This window comes from Hyperolius riggenbachi, chromosome 2 (assembly GCF_040937935.1).
Source record: "Hyperolius riggenbachi isolate aHypRig1 chromosome 2, aHypRig1.pri, whole genome shotgun sequence".
NCBI lineage: Eukaryota > Metazoa > Chordata > Amphibia > Anura > Hyperoliidae > Hyperolius > Hyperolius riggenbachi.
Genome location: NC_090647.1, coordinates 272,747,500 through 272,765,038, shown reverse-complemented (window position 1 = coordinate 272,765,038; position 17,539 = coordinate 272,747,500). Strand labels below are relative to the sequence as shown.

General features: G+C 42.2%; 1 protein-coding gene across 4 annotated transcripts in view; it reads right to left on the bottom strand.

The window, feature by feature from the left end:
* The window catches only part of LOC137546350 (ras GTPase-activating protein 4-like), a 200,002-nt gene that overhangs the window by 55,918 nt on the left and 126,545 nt on the right, over positions 1 to 17,539 (bottom strand). For all 4 annotated transcript variants that reach the window (XM_068268685.1, XM_068268684.1, XM_068268688.1 and 1 more), the window contains 2 exons: positions 8,450 to 8,541; positions 893 to 1,010 (listed from right to left, as the gene is read on the bottom strand). In XM_068268685.1, coding sequence (XP_068124786.1) covers positions 893 to 1,010; positions 8,450 to 8,541 — 210 coding nt within the window. The remainder of the gene's footprint in view (positions 1 to 892; positions 1,011 to 8,449; positions 8,542 to 17,539) is intronic.

Here is a 17,539-nt window from a genome sequence, read left to right as displayed (position 1 = left end):
GAGGATTTTCTTGCTTTCTATTTAATTGAAAAAGGGCCATAAAACCAACACATGTTGTTTCAGGTAATACTTATTATAACTTTAAGTGTACCTGAGATGGACAATACTGCAGTATTCAGTAGCTTCTCCCAGCCCCATTTGGTCCGTGGGCTCTCTTGCCATCCTCCTCGGCCACTCCCTTGTCCCATGGCCCCCTAGGTAATTTAGCCAGTAACACGCAGTCATGCTCTGACGCGCGCCACCCCCCCCCCCCCCCCATGTCGCGCTCCCTCTACTGGAGAGTGCTACCGGCTGAGGGAGTGCCACGGGGGCACGCAGAAGAACGCAACTGGCAAATTTGCCTGAGGTGACCACAGAACAAAGTAGCAGCCACAGAGGATGGGCGAGGGAGTCAACGGACCACGTGGGGCAGGAGGAAGCCCCAGGTAAGTATAAATACTGCAGTATTGACCATCTCAGGTTCCCTTTAATTTTTTTTTCAGGTATCAAAAAATGCTCAATAAACAGAACATGGAATAGAAAAGTACATAAATATACCGGCAGGTGATTAAAGTATAATATATTAAATACTGCAACAGTCATAAAAAAAATAAAAAATAGAGAATAAATACCATGGAAGAATCTGCATTGTAAAGCAGGCAACCACCCCTTCTATATAAGGCAATTAAAGATGTAGGTAACCGATGGTTGTCCAAGATAAAAGCATAACTTCCAATGCATCTACATCTGGTTAAACAGATGTATTTTAGATCTGAAGGAATATAACATCTTTTCCATATGATAGATCCACCATATTTTGTTCAGTAGCACAGTTGCAGGTGGTCCTTCCAAAATCTAGCAATAAGCCATATATTGGCAGCACAGACCAGACATACTTCCTAGCGTGTATTACCTTGTAGGAAGCTTTAACCTCCTGACACAGCAACTGAACCAAAGGCTTGTAGTAATCAGATGGCAAAACAGTCTCATCCCGGAGCCGAACTTGCAGCTGAAGAGAACCCAGGTTTCCTCTAAGTAAAACAACAGAATAGCTAGATGTAAACATGGCATTTGTCAAAGGGAACCTGTCATGAAACAAATAAGTATGCCTGTACAGCTGATATCCTTCTACTCAAAATGCAGTCTTATTATTGTGTGTTCTTTCACCTACTTTAGGAAAATTGTCACGTCTGCGCTGCCATAGATGCAGTTTACATTGCGGTCTTTGGCTGCGCCTAAGTTTCCAGTTGCTCTACACGCCCTAAATGCCTGTTTCTCTCAGCAGGATGTGGGTCTCACATCACAACAGTGGCTATAAGGAAATGTAGGTCCAGAGAGCAACAACAGTCACATAATTATAAACACAATTTATAGTTACAACAATACAAAAAGTGGTGAATGGACAGGTTCACATAGAATAGGAAGAAAGAAGACATCTCACTGGTGATGGAATGAAAACCCAGTAGCCTTATTTATGCATCTGAAGTTGCAGTATGATTTCTTGCCTTTATGGGGTTGCAGTCAATAGATTATATACAATGGCATCTGTCCCACCAGTGAGCTTCTATGATGTACAGAAACATTCTGCATACCAGAAACTGAGTCTGGCTTCCACCTGAATAGGAGTAGTCCACCCCAAGAACACCTTGTGGTAAGTTTTAGGGGATATCCTACCACCAGCTGAATCTGTCTCAAGCGTACTGAGAGGTTGTGGTGGGGCTGCAAATCATTGCAATCGTCATTGTTAAAAAGCCCATACCAGACAACAAGATGATACGCCTTTCAAATATGTGAAGCTCCTCCCACCAACCTAAAAATAGATTGGCTATTAATGGGGGATCCCCCCCTCCCCCCCCTGTAAAGCCCCATATATTTGGAAGCAGAAATATGGGGAAATGAGCACCAGAAGAAAGCTAAAACTGTCTGCTGTTTTGATTTGATCCAGCATAAGCTTAGGCATTTTGGATTGTCATTGAAATGTGCGTGAAAAATACTTTATATTTGAAAAAGGGCAAACTTTGCAGTATACGTTCTATAAAGTGTCCAGTGATTCATCAGAAAATTGGGGCGCCATCACAGACGGGAAGATTCAGCTTAGTGACTTCCCGTCTGTACATCGGCAGATTTTGTTTGAGAAAGGTATGTAATAACCATTACGATGTTATAGTAAATCACTCCCCTGGCAATCTTACCATGCCATTCTGGTGTATTTGAATGTAGTTGTTTCTCTCCAGACTCTAGAAGTCACTTTGACGGTGATCATTGAGGACATTTCCAATCTATCATTTGTGGACTTGTTCAGCCAAACAGCCTTTGAATCAAACTGAGGCAAATTCAAGCAACAGTAATTTGAAAGCTGCACTGTTTGTAAGCCATGTGTATACAGTAAATGAGTAACTGATAGAATTACTGGTAGTTAATACAATCTTTTTAAATGATGGTAATGATAACACCTGTAATATTTATAACACACGGATGTTAGACTGTCACCTTAAGACCTAGGGCTTTACACCCCTTAAGGACCGGCCACTTTTTTTCCATTCAGACCACTGCAGCTTTCACGGTTTATTGCTCGCTCATACAACCTACCACCTAAATGAATTGTGGCTCCTTTTCTTGTCACTAATAAAGCTTTCTTTTGGTGCTATTTGATTGCTCCTGCGATTTTTACTTTTTATTATATTCATCAAAAAAGACATGAATTTTGGGAAAAAAATGATTTTTTTCACTTTCTGTGCTGACATTTTTCAAATAAAGTAAAATTTCTGTATACATGCAGCGCGAAAAATGTGGACAAACATGTTTTTGATAAAAAAAAAACCCATTCAGTGTATATTTATTGGTTTGGGTTAAAGTTATAGCGTTTACAAACTATGGTGCAAAAAGTGAATTTTCCCATTTTCAAGCATCTATGACTTTTCTGACCGCCTGTCATGTTTCATGAGGGGCTAGAATTCCAGGATAGTATAAAACACCCCCCAAATGACCCCATTTTGGAAAGAAGACATCCCAAAGTATTCACTGAGAGGCATAGTGACTTCATAGAAGATATTATTTTTTGTCACAAGTAAGCGGAAAATGACACTTTGTGACAAAAAAAAAAAGTTTCCATTTCTTCTAACTTGCGACAAAAAAAAATGAAATCTGCCACGGACTCACCATGCCCCTCTCTGAATACCTTGAAGTGTCTACTTTCCAAAATGGGGTCATTTGTGGGGTGTGTTTACTGTACTGACATTTTGGGGGGTGCTAAATTGTAAGCACCCCTGTAAAGCCTAAAGGTGCTCATTGGACTTTGGACCCCTTAGCGCAGTTAGGCTGCAAAAAAGTGCCACACATGTGGTATCGCCGTACTCAGGAGAAGTAGTATAATGTGTTTTGGGGTGTATTTTTACACATACCCATGCTGGGTGGGAGAAATATCTCTGTAAATGACAATTTGTTAATTGTTTTTACACACAATTGTCCATTTACAGAGAGATTTCTCCCACTCAGCATGGGTATGTGTAAAAATACACCCCAAAACACATTATACTACTTCTCCTGAGTACGGCGATACCACATGTGTGGCACTTTTTTGCACCCTAACTGCACTAAGGGGCCCAAAGTCCAATGAGTACCTTTAGGATTTCACAGGTCATTTTGATACATTTGGTTTCAAGACTACTCCTCACGGTTTAGGGCCCCTAAACTGCCAGGGCAGTATAGGAACCCCACAAATGACCCCATTTTAGAAAGAAGACACCCCAAGGTATTCCGTTAGGAGTATGGTGAGTTCATAGAAGATTTTATTTTTTGTCACAAGTTAGCGGAAATTGATTTGTATTGTTTTTTTTTCACAAAGTGTCACATTCCGCTAACTTGTGACAAAAAATAAAATCTTCTATGAACTCACCATAGTCCTAACAGAATACCTTGGGGTATCTTCTTTCTAAAATGGGGTCATTTGTGGGGTTCCTATACTGCCCTGGCATTTTAGGGGCCCTAAACCGTGAGGAGTAGTCTGGAAATCAAATGCCGCAAAATGACCTGGGAAATCCTAAAGGTACTCATTGGACTTTGGGCCCCTTAGCACAGTTAGGGTGCAAAAAAGTGCCACACATGTGGTATCGCCGTACTCGAGAGAAGTAGTATAATGTGTTTTGGGGTGTATTTTTACACATACCCATGCTGGGTGGGAGAAATACCTCTGTAAATGACAATCTTTTGATTTTTTTCACACACAATTGTTCATTTACAGAGATATTTCTCCCACCCAGCATGGGTATGTGCAAAAATACACCCCAAAACACATTGTACTACTTCTCCCAAGTACGGCGATACCACATGTGTGGCACTTTTTTGCACCCTAACTGCGCTAAGGGGCCCAAAGTCCAATGAGTACCTTTAGGATTTCACAGGTCATTTTTGTTTCAAAACTTTTCCTCACGGTTTAGGGCCCCTAAAATGCCAGGGCAGTATAGGAACCCCACTAATGACCCCATTTTAGAAAGAAGACACCCCAAGGTATTCCGTTAGGAGTATGGTGAGTTCATAGAAGATTTTATTTTTGTCACAAGTTAGCGGAAATTGATTTTAATTGGTTTTTTCACAAAGTGTCATTTTCCGCTAACTTGTGACAAAAAATAAAATCTTCTATGAACTCACCATAATCCTAACAGAATACCATGGGGTGTCTTCTTTCTAAAATGGGGTCATTTGTGGGGTTCCTATACTGCCCTGGCATTTTAGGGGCCCTAAACCGTGAGGAGTAGTCTGGAAATCAAATGCCGCAAAATGACCTGGGAAATCCTAAAGGTACTCATTGGACTTTGGGCCCCTTAGCACAGTTAGGGTGCAAAAAAGTGCCACACATGTGGTATCGCCGTACTCGAGAGAAGTAGTATAATGTGTTTTGGGGTGTATTTTTACACATACCCATGCTGGGTCGGAGAAATACCTCTGTAAATGACAATCTTTTGATTTTTTTCACACACAATTGTTCATTTACAGAGATATTTCTCCCACCCAGCATGGGTATGTGTAAAAATACACCCCAAAACACATTATACTACTTCTCCTGAGTACGGCGATACCACATGTGTGGCACTTTTTTGCACCCTAACTGCGCTAAGGGGCCCAAAGTCCAATGAGTACCTTTAGGATTTCCCAGGTCATTTTTGTTTCAAGACTTCTCCTCACGGTTTAGGGCCCCTAAAATGCCAGGGCAGTATAGGAACCCCACTAATGACCCCATTTTAGAAAGAAGACACCCCAAGGTATTCCGTTAGGAGTATGTTTAGTTCATAGAAGATTTTATTTTTGTCACAAGTTAGCGGAAATTGATTTTAATTGGTTTTTTCACAGTGTCATTTTCCGCTAACTTGTGACAAAAAATAAAATCTTCTATGAACTCACCATACTCCTAACGGAATACCTTTGGGTGTCTTCTTTCTAGAATGGGGTCATTTGTGGGGTTTCTATACTGCCCTGGCATTTTAGGGGCCCTAAACCGTGAGGAGTAGTCTTGAAAGCAAATGTCGCAAAATGACCTGTGAAATCCTAAAGGTACTCATTGGACTTTGGGCCCCTTAGCGGACTTAGGGTGTAAAAAAGTGCCACACATGTGGTACCACCGTATTTAGGAGAAGTAGTATAATGTGTTTTGGGGTGTATTTTTACACATACCCATGCTGGGTGGGAGAAATATCTCTGTAAATGACAATCTTTTGATTTTTTTTACACACAATTGTCCATTTACAGAGAGATTTCTCCCACCCAGCATGGGTATGTGTAAAAATACACCCCAAAACACATTATACTACTTCTCCTGAGTACGGCGATACCACATGTGTGACACTTTTTTGCAGCCTAGGTGCGCTAAGGGGCCCAACGTCCTATTCACAGGTCATTTTGAGGCATTTGTTTTGTAGACTACTCCTCACGGTTTAGGGCCCCTAAAATGCCAGGGCAGTATAGGAACCCCACAAGTGACCCCATTTTAGAAAGAAGACACCCCAAGGTATTCTGTTAGGTGTATGACGAGTTCATAGAAGATTTTATTTTTTGTCAAAAGCTAGCGGAAAGTGACACTTTGTGGAAAAAAAACAATAAAAATCAATTTCCGCTAACTTTTGACAAAAAATAAAATCTTCTATGAACTCGTCATACACCTAACAGAATACCTTGGGGTGTCTTTTTTGTTCTAAAATGGGGTCACTTGTGGGGTTCCTATACCGCCCTGGCATTTTACGGGCCCAAAACCGTGAGTAGACTGGAAACCAAATGTCTCAAAATGACTGTTCAGGGGTATAAGCATCTGCAAATTTTGATGACAGGTGGTCTATGAGGGGGCGAATTTTGTGGAACCGGTCATAAGCAGGGTGGCCTTTTAGATGACAGGTTGTATTGGGCCTGATCTGATGGATAGGAGTGCTAGGGGGTGACAGGAGGTGATTGATGGGTGTCTCAGGGGGTGGTTAGAGGGGAAAATAGATGCAATCAATGCACTGGGGAGGTGATCGGAAGGGGGTCTGAGGGGGATCTGAGGGTTTGGCCGAGTGATCAGGAGCCCACACGGGGCAAATTAGGGCCTGATCTATAGGGTAGGTGTGCTAGGGGGTGACAGGAGGTGATTGATGGGTGTCTCAAGGTGTGATTAGGGGGGGAATAGATGCAAGCAATGCACTGGCGAGGTGATCAGGGCTGGGGTCTGAGGGCGTTCTGAGGGTGTGGGCGGGTGATTGAGTGCCCTAGGGGCAGATAGGGGTCTAATCTGATAGGTAGCAGTGACAGGGGGTGATTGATGGGTAATTAGTGGGTGTTTAGGGTAGAGAACAGATGTAAACACTGCACTTGGGAGGTGATCGGACGTCGGATCTGCGGGCGATCTATTGGTGTGGGTGGGTGATCAGATTGCCCGCAAGGGGCAGGTTAGGGGCTGATTGATGGGTGCCAGTGACAGGGGGTGATTGATGGGTGGCAGTGACAGGGGGTGATAGATGGGTGATTGATAGGTGATTGACAGGTGATTGACAGGTAATCAGTGGGTTATTACAGGGGAGAACAGATGTAAATATTGCACTGGCGAATTGATAAGGGGGGGTCTGAGGGCAATCTGAGCGTGTAGGGGGGTGATTGGGTGCCCGCAAGGGGCAGATTAGGGTCTGATCTGATGGGTAACAGTGACAGGTGGTGATAGGGGGTGATTGATGGGTGATTGATGGGTAATTAGTGGGTGTTTAGAGGAGAGAATAGATGTAAACACTGCGCTTGGGAGGTGATCTGATGTCAGATCTGCGGGCGATCTATTGGTGTGGGTGGGTGATCAGATTGCCCGCTAGGGGCAGGTTAGGGGCTGATTGATGGGTGGCAGTGACAGGGGCTGATTGATGGGTGGCAGTGACAGGGGGTGATTGATGGGTGATTGACAGGTGATTGACAGGTGATCAGAGGGTTATTACAGGGAAGGACAGATGTAAATAATGCCCTGGCGAATTGATAAGGGGGGGTCTGAGGGCAATCTGAGCGTGTAGGCGGGTGATTGGGTGCTTGCAAGGGGCAGATTAGGGTCTGATCTGATGGGTAACAGTATCAGGTGGTGATAGGGGATGATTGATGGGTAATTAGTGGGTGTTTAGAGGAGAGAATAGATGTAAACACTGCGCTTGGGAGGTGATCTGATGTCGGATCTGCGGGCGATCTATTGGTGTGGGTGGGTGATCAGATTGCCCGCAAGGGGCAGGTTAGGGGCTGATTGATGGGTGGCAGTGACAGGGGCTGATTGATGGGTGGCAGTGACAGGGGGTGATTGATGGGTGATTGACAGGTGATTGACAGGTGATCAGTGGGTTATTACAGGGAAGGACAGATGTAAATATTGCGCTGGCGAATTGATAAGGGGGGGTCTGAGGGCAATCTGAGCGTGTAGGCGGGTGATTGGGTGCCCGCAAGGGGCAGATTAGGGTCTGATCTGATGGGTAACAGTGACAGGTGGTGATAGGGGGTGATTGATGGGTGATTGATGGGTCTGGGGGGTGCTGTGGGCGATCAGGGGGCAGGGGGGGGGGGAGAAAATCAGTGTGCTTGGTGCAGACTAGGGTGGCTGCAGCCTGCCCTGGTGGTCCCTCGGACACTGGGACCACCAGGGCAGGAGGCAGCCTGTATAATACACTTTGTAAACATTACAAAGTGTATTACACACTTTGTATGCGGCGATCGTCGGGTTAACATCCCGCCGGCGCTTCCGTATGGCCGGCGGGATGTTGCGGCGGGTGCGCGGAATCGAGCGGCGGCAGAGGATCGCGTCACGGATGACGCGATCGCTCCGCCCATGCCCATACAAGGACCGCCGCATTTTGTCAATACGGCGGTCCTTGCGGGGTCCACTTCCCGTCCACCATTTGTCAATACGGCGGTCGGGAAGTGGTTAAAAAGATGTTGACTAAAATGCAATACTGTACATAAAACATTCTGCTTGATATACACTTACTCATCCACATTGACTTTAGACTTCCCAGGACTCAGCCTGAACCATCCTTCCTCCTGCAAGTCTTTCTGAAGTCCATTTACATTAATCACTACCTGTAAAGAGCAGAACAGAATGAATTAGGTACATTGCACAAAACACTTGTGTATTCCAGAACAAGTGATGGGGTTTTAAGCAGTTCCTGTATTGGAGTTCATGTGTTTGCACATAACATAATAAAAAATACACCATAAAAGGCTGTACACCTTAAAGAGACTCCGTAACAAAAATTGCATCCTGTTTTTTATCATCCTACAAGTTCCAAAAGCTATTCTAATGTGTTCTGGCTTACTGCAGCACGTTCTACTATCACCATCTCTGTAATAAATCAACTTATTTCTCTCTTGTCAGACTTGTCAGCCTGTGTCTAGAAGGCTGCCAAGTTCTTCAATGTTGTGGTTCTGTGATGCATCTCCCCCCTCCAGGCCCCTCTCTGCACACTGCCTGTGTATTATTTAGATTAGGGCAGCTTCTCTCTTCTCTCTTATCTTTTACAAGCTGGATAAATCCTCCTCTGAGCTGGCTGGGCTTTCACATATTGAGGAATTACATACAGGCAGAGCTGTCTGCACTCTGCATGAAGAAACAGCCTGACACTTCAGTGGAAGATAGCTGCAGGGGGAAAGAAACACACAAATGATCTCATGAGATTCAAAAGGAAGGGTGTATACAGCCTGCTTATGTATGAATGTATTTTCTATGTGTGGACATACTGTACATCAACCTACTTCCTGTTTTGGTGGCCATTTTGTTTGTTTATAAACAAACTTTTTAAAACTGTTTTTAACCACTTTTAATGCGGCGAGGAGCGGCGAAATTGTGACAGAGGGTAATAGGAGATGTCCCCTAACGCACTGGTATGTTTACTTTTGTGCGATTTTAACAATACAGATTCTCTTTAAGGTTTCTAAGAAGAGATTAATGAATTGACTCAACTGAAGCAAGATTTGATGTGAATTATGCAATTTCACTAGAGTAAAGAACATTTACAATGTGGATTACAAGAAGTCCTATGACGTGCAGCATTAGGTCATTTGGCAAACTACACTGGTTCACTGCATATCTTGTTAGCCTTTCTAAGTGTTCTTGCATGTACTATTAACTTATAACGTGCCAACATATTGTGAAATAACATACAATAAGTATGAGGTGCAGTGGAATAAGTATGAGGTGCAGTGGAGAAACCCCTACACATGATACATAATAGTTACATTAGTCTTCACAGGAGGAGAAGAGGACCCTGCGCAATCAAACTTACAACTAGGAGGTGGGGGAATTATGGCTAATTAGTGATGGCTAAGCGACCGAAAGATAGGAAAACAAATTTGAACAGGTAGGTTTTGAGAGCTTGTTCAAACTTCAGAGAGCTTGTTCAAACTGTTCACGTTCAGGGTAGGAGAAAGCTTAATGGGATAAGGGATTCCAGAGAGAGAAGCAAGCCCTAGAGAAGATTTGGAGCCTTGCATGGAAAGTGGTTATGAGTAGGTCATTGAAGGAACAGAGAAGGCAATTAGGGATGTAGTCATGTATAAAGCTGAAGATGTACATGGGCAGGAGCAGTGAATGGAGTGTTTTAAAGAAAAAGCACACAGCCATTTGACTTTGAATGTGAGTTAGTGTAGAGACCAGCAGAGAGGAGAAGCAATTGAGGAAAAATGAAAAGGAAAGAAAAATCTAGCTGCAGTATTCATGGAAGATTATAGAGACAATGGTCTAATTAACGGAACACCAGATACGTAAATGCTGCAATACAGGGAGTACAGAATTATTAGGCAAGTTGTATTTTTGAGGAATAATTTTATTATTGAACAACAACCATGTTCTCAATGAACCCAAAAAACTCATTAATATCAAAGCTGAATATTTTTTGAAAGTAGTTATTAGTTTGTTTTTAGTTTTAGCTATTTTAGGGGGATATCTGTGTGTGCAGGTGACTATTACTGTGCATAATTATTAGGCAACTTAACAAAAAACAAATATATACCCATGTCAATTATTTATTTTTACCAGTGAAACCAATATAACATCTCAACATTTACAAATATACATTTCTGACATTCAAAAACAAAACAAAAACAAATAAGTGACCAATATAGCCACCTTCCTTTGCAAGGACAGTCAAAAGCCTGCCATCCATGGATTCTGTCAGTGTTTTGATCTGTTCACCATCAACATTGCGTGCAGCAGCAACCACAGCCTCCCAGACATTGTTCAGAGAGGTGTACTGTTTTCCCTCCTTGTAAATCTCATATTTTATGATGGACCACAGGTTCTCAATGGGGTTCAGATCAGGTGAACAAGGAGGCCATGTCATTAGTTTTTCTTCTTTTATACCCTTTCTTGCCAGCCACGCTGTGGAGTACTTGGACGCGTGTGATGGAGCATTGTCCTGCATGAAAATCATGTTTTTCTTGAAGGATGCAGACTTCTTGCTGTACCACTGCATGAAGAAGGTGTCTTCCAGAAACTGGCAGTAGGACTGGGAGTTGAGCTTGACTCCATCCTCAACCCGAAAAGGCCCCACGAGCTCATCTTTGATGATACCAGCCCAAACCAGTACTCCACCTCCACCTTGCTGGCGTCTGAGTCGGACTGGAGCTCTCTGCCCTTTACCAATCCAGCCACGGGCCCATCCATCTGGCCCATCAAGACTCACTCTCATTTCATCAGTCCATAAAACCTTAGAAAAATCAGTCTTGAGATATTTCTTGGCCCAGTCTTGACGTTTCAGCTTGTGTGTCTTGTTCAGTGGTGGTCGTCTTTCAGCCTTTCTTACTTTGGCCATGTCTCCGAGTATTGCACACCTAGTGCTTTTGAGCACTCCAGTGATGTTGCAGCTCTGAAATATGCCCAAACCGGTGGCAAGTGGCATCTTGGCAGCTGCACGCTTGACTTTTCTCAGTTTGTGGGCAGTTATTTTGCACCTTGGTTTTTCCACACGCTTCTTGCGACCCTGTTGACTATTTTGATTTTTCGATGATCACGCTTCAGAAGCTTTGCAATTTTAAGAGTGCTGCATCCCTCTGCAAGATATCTAACTATTTTTGACTTTTCGGAGCCTGTCAAGTCCTTCTTTTGACCCATTTTGCCAAAGGAAAGGAAGTTGCCTAATAATTATGCACACCTGATATAGGGTGTTGATGTCATTAGACCACATCCCTTCTCATTACAGAGATGCACATCACCTAATATGCTTAATTGGTAGTAGGTTTTCGAGTCTATACAGCTTGGAGTAAGACAACATGCATAAAGAGGATGATGTGGTCAAAATACTCATTTGCCTAATAATTCTGCACTCCCTGTAGTTGAGTCAAGAGATGATAACAGTGTGTACAGGTGTGGACCTGAAACTCCTTTCCTCTCCACCACTATACAGGTCCTTCTCAAAAAATTAGCATATTATGATAAAGTTCTGTAATGTACTGATAAACATTAGACTTTCATACATTTTAGATTCATTACACACAACTGAAGTAGTTCAAGCCTTTTATTGTTTTAATATTGATGATTTTGGCATACAGCTCATGAAAACCCAAAATCCCTATCTCAAAAATTAGCATATCATGAAAAAGGTTCTCTAAACGAGCTATTAACCTAATCATCTGTATCAACTAATGAACTCTAAACACCTGCAAAAGATTCCTGAGGCTTTTAAGAACTCCCAGCCTGGTTCATTACTCAAAACCGCAAACATGGGTAAGACTGCCGACCTGACTTTTGTCCAGAAGGTCATCATTGACACCCTCAAGCAAGAGGGTAAGACACAGAAAGAATTTTCTGAACGAATAGGCTGTTCCCAGAGTGCTGTATAAGGCACCTCAGTGGGATGTCTGTGGGAAGGAAAAAGTGTGGCAGAAAACACTGCACAACGAGAAGAGGTGACCGGACCCTGAGGAAGAATGTGGAGAAGGACCGATTCCAGACCTTGGGGGACCTGCGGAAGCAGTGGACTGAGTCTGGAGTAGAAACATCCAGAGCCACCATGTACAGGCATGTGCAGGAAATGGGCTACAGGTGCTGCATTCCCCAGGTCAAGCCACTTTTGAACCAGAAACAGCGGCAGAAGTGCCTGACCTGTGCTACAGAGAAGCAGCTCTGGACTGTTGCTCAGTGGTCCAAAGTACTTTTTTCGGATGAAAGCAACTTTTGCATGTCATTCGGAAATCAAGGTGCCAGCGTCTGGAGAAAGACTGGGGAGAGAGAAATGCCAAAAGGCCTGAAGTCCAGTGTCAAGTACGCACAGTCAGTGATGGTCTGGGGTGCCATGTCAGCTGCTGGTGTTGGTCCACTGTGTTTTATCAAGGGCAGGGTCAATGCAGCTAGCTATCAGGAGATTTCGGAGCACTTCATGCTTCCATCTGCTGAAAAGCTTTATGGAGATGAAGATTTCATTTTTCAGCACGACCTGGCACCTGCTCACAGTGCCAAAACCACTGGTAAATAGTTTACTGACCATGGTATTACTGTGCTCAATTGGCCTGCCAACTCTCCTGACCTGAACCCCATAGAGAATCTGTGGGATATTGTGAAGAGAAGGTTGAGAGACGCAAGACCCAACACTCTGGATGAGCTTAAGGCCGCTATTGAAGCATCCTGGGCCTCTATAACACCTGAGCAGTGCCACAGGCTGATTGCCTCCATGCCACGCCGCATTGAAGCAGTCATTTCTGCAAAAGGATTCCATACCAAGTATTGAGTGCATAACTGAACATAATTATTTGAAGGTTGACTTTTTTTGTTTTAAAAACAATTTTCTTTTATTGGTTGAAATAAATATGTAATTTTTTTGAAATAGGAATTTTGGGTTTTCATGAGCTGTATGCCAAAATCATCAATATTAAAACAATAAAAGGCTTGAACTACTTCAGTTGTGTGTAATGAATTTAAAATATATGAAAGTCTAATGTTTATCAGTACATTACAGAAAATAATGAACTTTATCACAATATGCTAATTTTTTTGAGAAGGACCTGTATTAACAGTCCCTATCTATCATTTTTTAGTGTCACTATTGTTCTTCTCTCAACCACCCAGTCTTACCAGCGCCATCTGATGTTGCAAGGCATTACCCTACAACACATGGAGGTTACATGTCCTCATTTGTTTTCAGGGTGTTTTATTGGACATTGGGCATTGTGTGAATCCATTAGTCTTCCTCTTCACCTTGATATTGGTTTTGGCATGAAGATAATCTGGCACTGCCTATCTTCCCTAGGGGTTTGAGCGGCTTTCCTTGTTAGAGTATGTAGTGCTAAAATGACTAATTAATAACTACCAAGAGTGGCAGATTAGGTGCCCAAAATAGCCATTAGTAGAATATCAGCAAATTTACCAATATTCTACTATTTTGCAGGGCTAATTCCATTAGTAAAATATCGGTAAATGATACCAATATTTTACTACCGCTAAACCTAACCCAATTTTCACTCAGAACTCTGTCTTTACTAATGCCTAAAGTAAACCACTCCCCCTCCGATGCCTAACCCTAACCATCCCCCTTGCCGATGTCTAACCCTAACTCCCCCTACCCCCTCCAATGCAAAACCTTAATCAACCCCCCCCCCCCACACACACACACACACACACACACCTACACACAGTGCCAAGCCAAAAAAACAAAAACACAGACCCCTAACCTTAAATGCTCCAGCTGCAAAAAAACAAAAAATATTGTGTGACACGAATGTTTGGTCACTGCCAAAGGTGCCGATAGTAATAACGCCTACTGTGGGAAATTTTAGCGGATGGTCCCTGCAAGGGCCCGCTACTTGTGGCCACAGTTTGTATAGTTGGGAGGCCTCAGCTCCGGCTAATTTATCAGTTGGCTGTGGCACCCAAATTTCCCACAGTAGCCAGTATTAATATGGGTGCCTATGGCGTTGCTCAAATTTCCACGGCACCTCTGGCGCCACAATTTCCTGCTTCTGGGTCGTGAATGTGACACTCTGCCTTGGAATTGTGGTACAGTTTAATTCAAACTATCTTCATGTCAGTCAAAGCTGACCACATTCAGCAATGTTTATTAATAGTGCCTATTGTTAAAAAGAAACATAAGGCTTTTCCTAAAATATAAGCATATTTTTGCAACCATACAATATCAACCAATTCACCTGTCTGTGTCTGTCAATCTCATCAGAAAAGAGCTATAGATGGCCAAAAAGTGCTTTGAAAGTGTGTGTGTGTGTATGTGTGTGTGTGTGTGTGTGTGCGTGCATGCGTATTTCCTTCCCTGAAGGTATGTGTGTGTGTGTGTGTATATTTCCTTCCCTGGAGGTGTGTGTGTGTGTGTATATTTCCTTCCCTGGAGGGATGTGTGTGTGTGTGTGTGTATATTTCCTTCCCTGGAGGTGTGTGTGTGTGTATATTTCCTTCCCTGGAGGTGTGTGTGTGTGTGTGTATTTCCTTCTCTGGTGGGATGTGTGTGTGTGTGTGTATTTCCTTCCCTGGAGGTGTGTGTGTGTGTATATTTCCTTCCCTGGAGGTGTGTGTGTGTGTGTGTGTGTGTGTGTATTTCCTTCCCTGGAGGTGTGTGTGTGTTTGTGTGTGAGTGTATTTCCTTTTTATGGGCATGCATGAACAGAATGCTGTGCACTGATGCTGATTACTTTTACACAGAACAAAGGAAAGTAGAAGGAAGAACATAGAAACATCACTAGATATAGATACAAGCCTTAAATAGCACCTGGTTTTGTCTAGCTAGAACAGCAGTATAAAGCAACTAACCCCCTGCTGGCAATGCACAAAAGCAGGAATTGTATAACTCCTTGCATGACAAATCACTTTTAATAGTTTTTGATTTTACTTATTGTGCTCCATTCAGCCTTTTTTATTTCCCATACAAATAGTTTTCTATAGCTTACCATCCACAAAAGGTTTAGATTTCCCTGGAGTCGATTGCTGTAATAATCAGTAGTTCTTTCTCAGCTTTCATCATCAGCCATTCTGATATAAGTAGTCATGCTGCTAACTCCTGATATAGTAAAATTAACAAATAAAGGTACTGTGTGTAAAGTACCCCTGAACCGAGTTCAGTTTTGGGAGAGATGGGAGTTAAAAAATTATCCAAATTTATTAATGTTACAGATTACCCAGCAAGCTCATGGTGAACCAGAACTTCTAGAAGTGTGTAAGGGGCTACAAAGGACCAAAAAGCCTAAACTACTTACTAAAATGTTATGCAAAACAAAATTTGCCTTCTTAAAACAGAAGGTATTTGCGATTAATCAGTTTGGAGTGAGCATATGATGTCTTCCACAATGTATCACTGCTGAATATGCAAATCCTCATTTGTTGTCCCAGTAAGCTAACCACACCTCCAGAACCTCTGGAGTGCTATGATGTGTCATCTCAATTGTATAGAGCTACAATAATCCAACATGCATACAGACTGTTTTGGATTGGTTGATTCTCATCAGTGCATGGCATGGATTAATGTGGCTCTATGGGGTAGGACTTGAAGCACCCAGAGTTACAGATTACCCATCAAGCTCATGGTGAACCAGAACTCCTAGCAGTGTATAAGGGGCTATAAATTACCCTACTCATATTCAGCAGTGATGCATGGTGGGAGACTTCATATGCTCACTCCAACCTAAATAATCGCAAATACCTTCTGTTTTAAGAAGGCAAACCTTTGTTTTGCAACATTTATTAATAGGATTAAATGAATGCACATTCTCTACTGTTGTCTCGACTTGTCAATATTCCCTTCAAACTGTATTTTACATGCAAGCGTTATGCATTTTTTTTGTTCTTTAAGTGTTCCTGAAACAGTACTTTTAGTGCTTGAAATACCCTTGACAATGTGTTACTTCACACTTTTTTATTTTCCTATCTAGATTAGAGATAGAGAGTTAAAGATATCCTTATTCAATTATCTTTTTCTCTTAAAGCGACACTGACACGGAAAAAACGTATTACAGTATATAATGGATTGTATGTGTAGTACGGATAATTCATATAACATTGGTAGAAAAGAAAAAAAGTGTCATTTTTATTTTCAGTTGTATAGTTTTTTTTTTATAACATTGCATCACTCTCTAATATTTGCAGTTTACAAACTATATTCTGTATTTTAAACTATGGAACAGAGCAGGAAAGTTCAAATGGTCATTAGTTCTACAATAAAACGTTAAACAAACAAGAAACAGTGAGAGACAGTTTGAGATAAGCGTTCAGAAAACAGCACTGTAGCTGACAAAGCTTGGTCGGAGAGCTCAGAGTAGCTTATTTGCATAGATAACAACTGACGTTTCTTAACTCTTCCTGTACTGGAAACAATATGAGTCTCATATCTGTGCTACTAATGTTTTATTTCTTAGCTGTACTACACATACACATCATTATATCAAAAGTTTATTTTCACTTCAGATTCCCTTTAACCATTTCTGCCACCCGGACGTGAAGCTCACGTCTGGGCGGCTGCTCTGCTGCGCTTCGGCGCGCTCCCGCGCACGATCGCGCACGGGCCCCTGTGCCCCCGTACTGTCCCCCGGTAGCCCTGCGATCAGTGAACGGGAACATGGTTCCCGATCACCGATCCGTGTTCCCAGCAGAAAAACCGAAAAATGTTCCGCGTCCCCCTTGTGCTTCCGGTTAGCGAGAAGCACAAGGAGGAAAAAAAAACTAATCTACATATTTTTTACATTACAATTTACACATATAATAACATAAAAAATTAACTGTTTATTTCCCACACCAAAATATTACCCAAATAAAATTTTTAATGGAAAAAAAAAATGACAATAAAAAAAAAAAAAAGACATAAATAGTTACCTAAGGGTCTGCCCTTTTTAAATATGCACGTGAAGGGGGTATACTACAAACATTTTTTAAATTATAAGCTTGTAAATAGTGATGGACGCAAAACAGAAAAAATGCACCAAATAAAATATTGGTGCCATACATTGTGATAGGGACAAAATTTAAATAGTGTCATAACCGAGACAAAGGGGCAAATAAAATACAAAGGTTTTAATTATGGTAGCGTGGATTATTTTAAAGCTATAATGGCCAAAAACTGAGAAATAATGAATTTTTCAATTTTTTCTTATT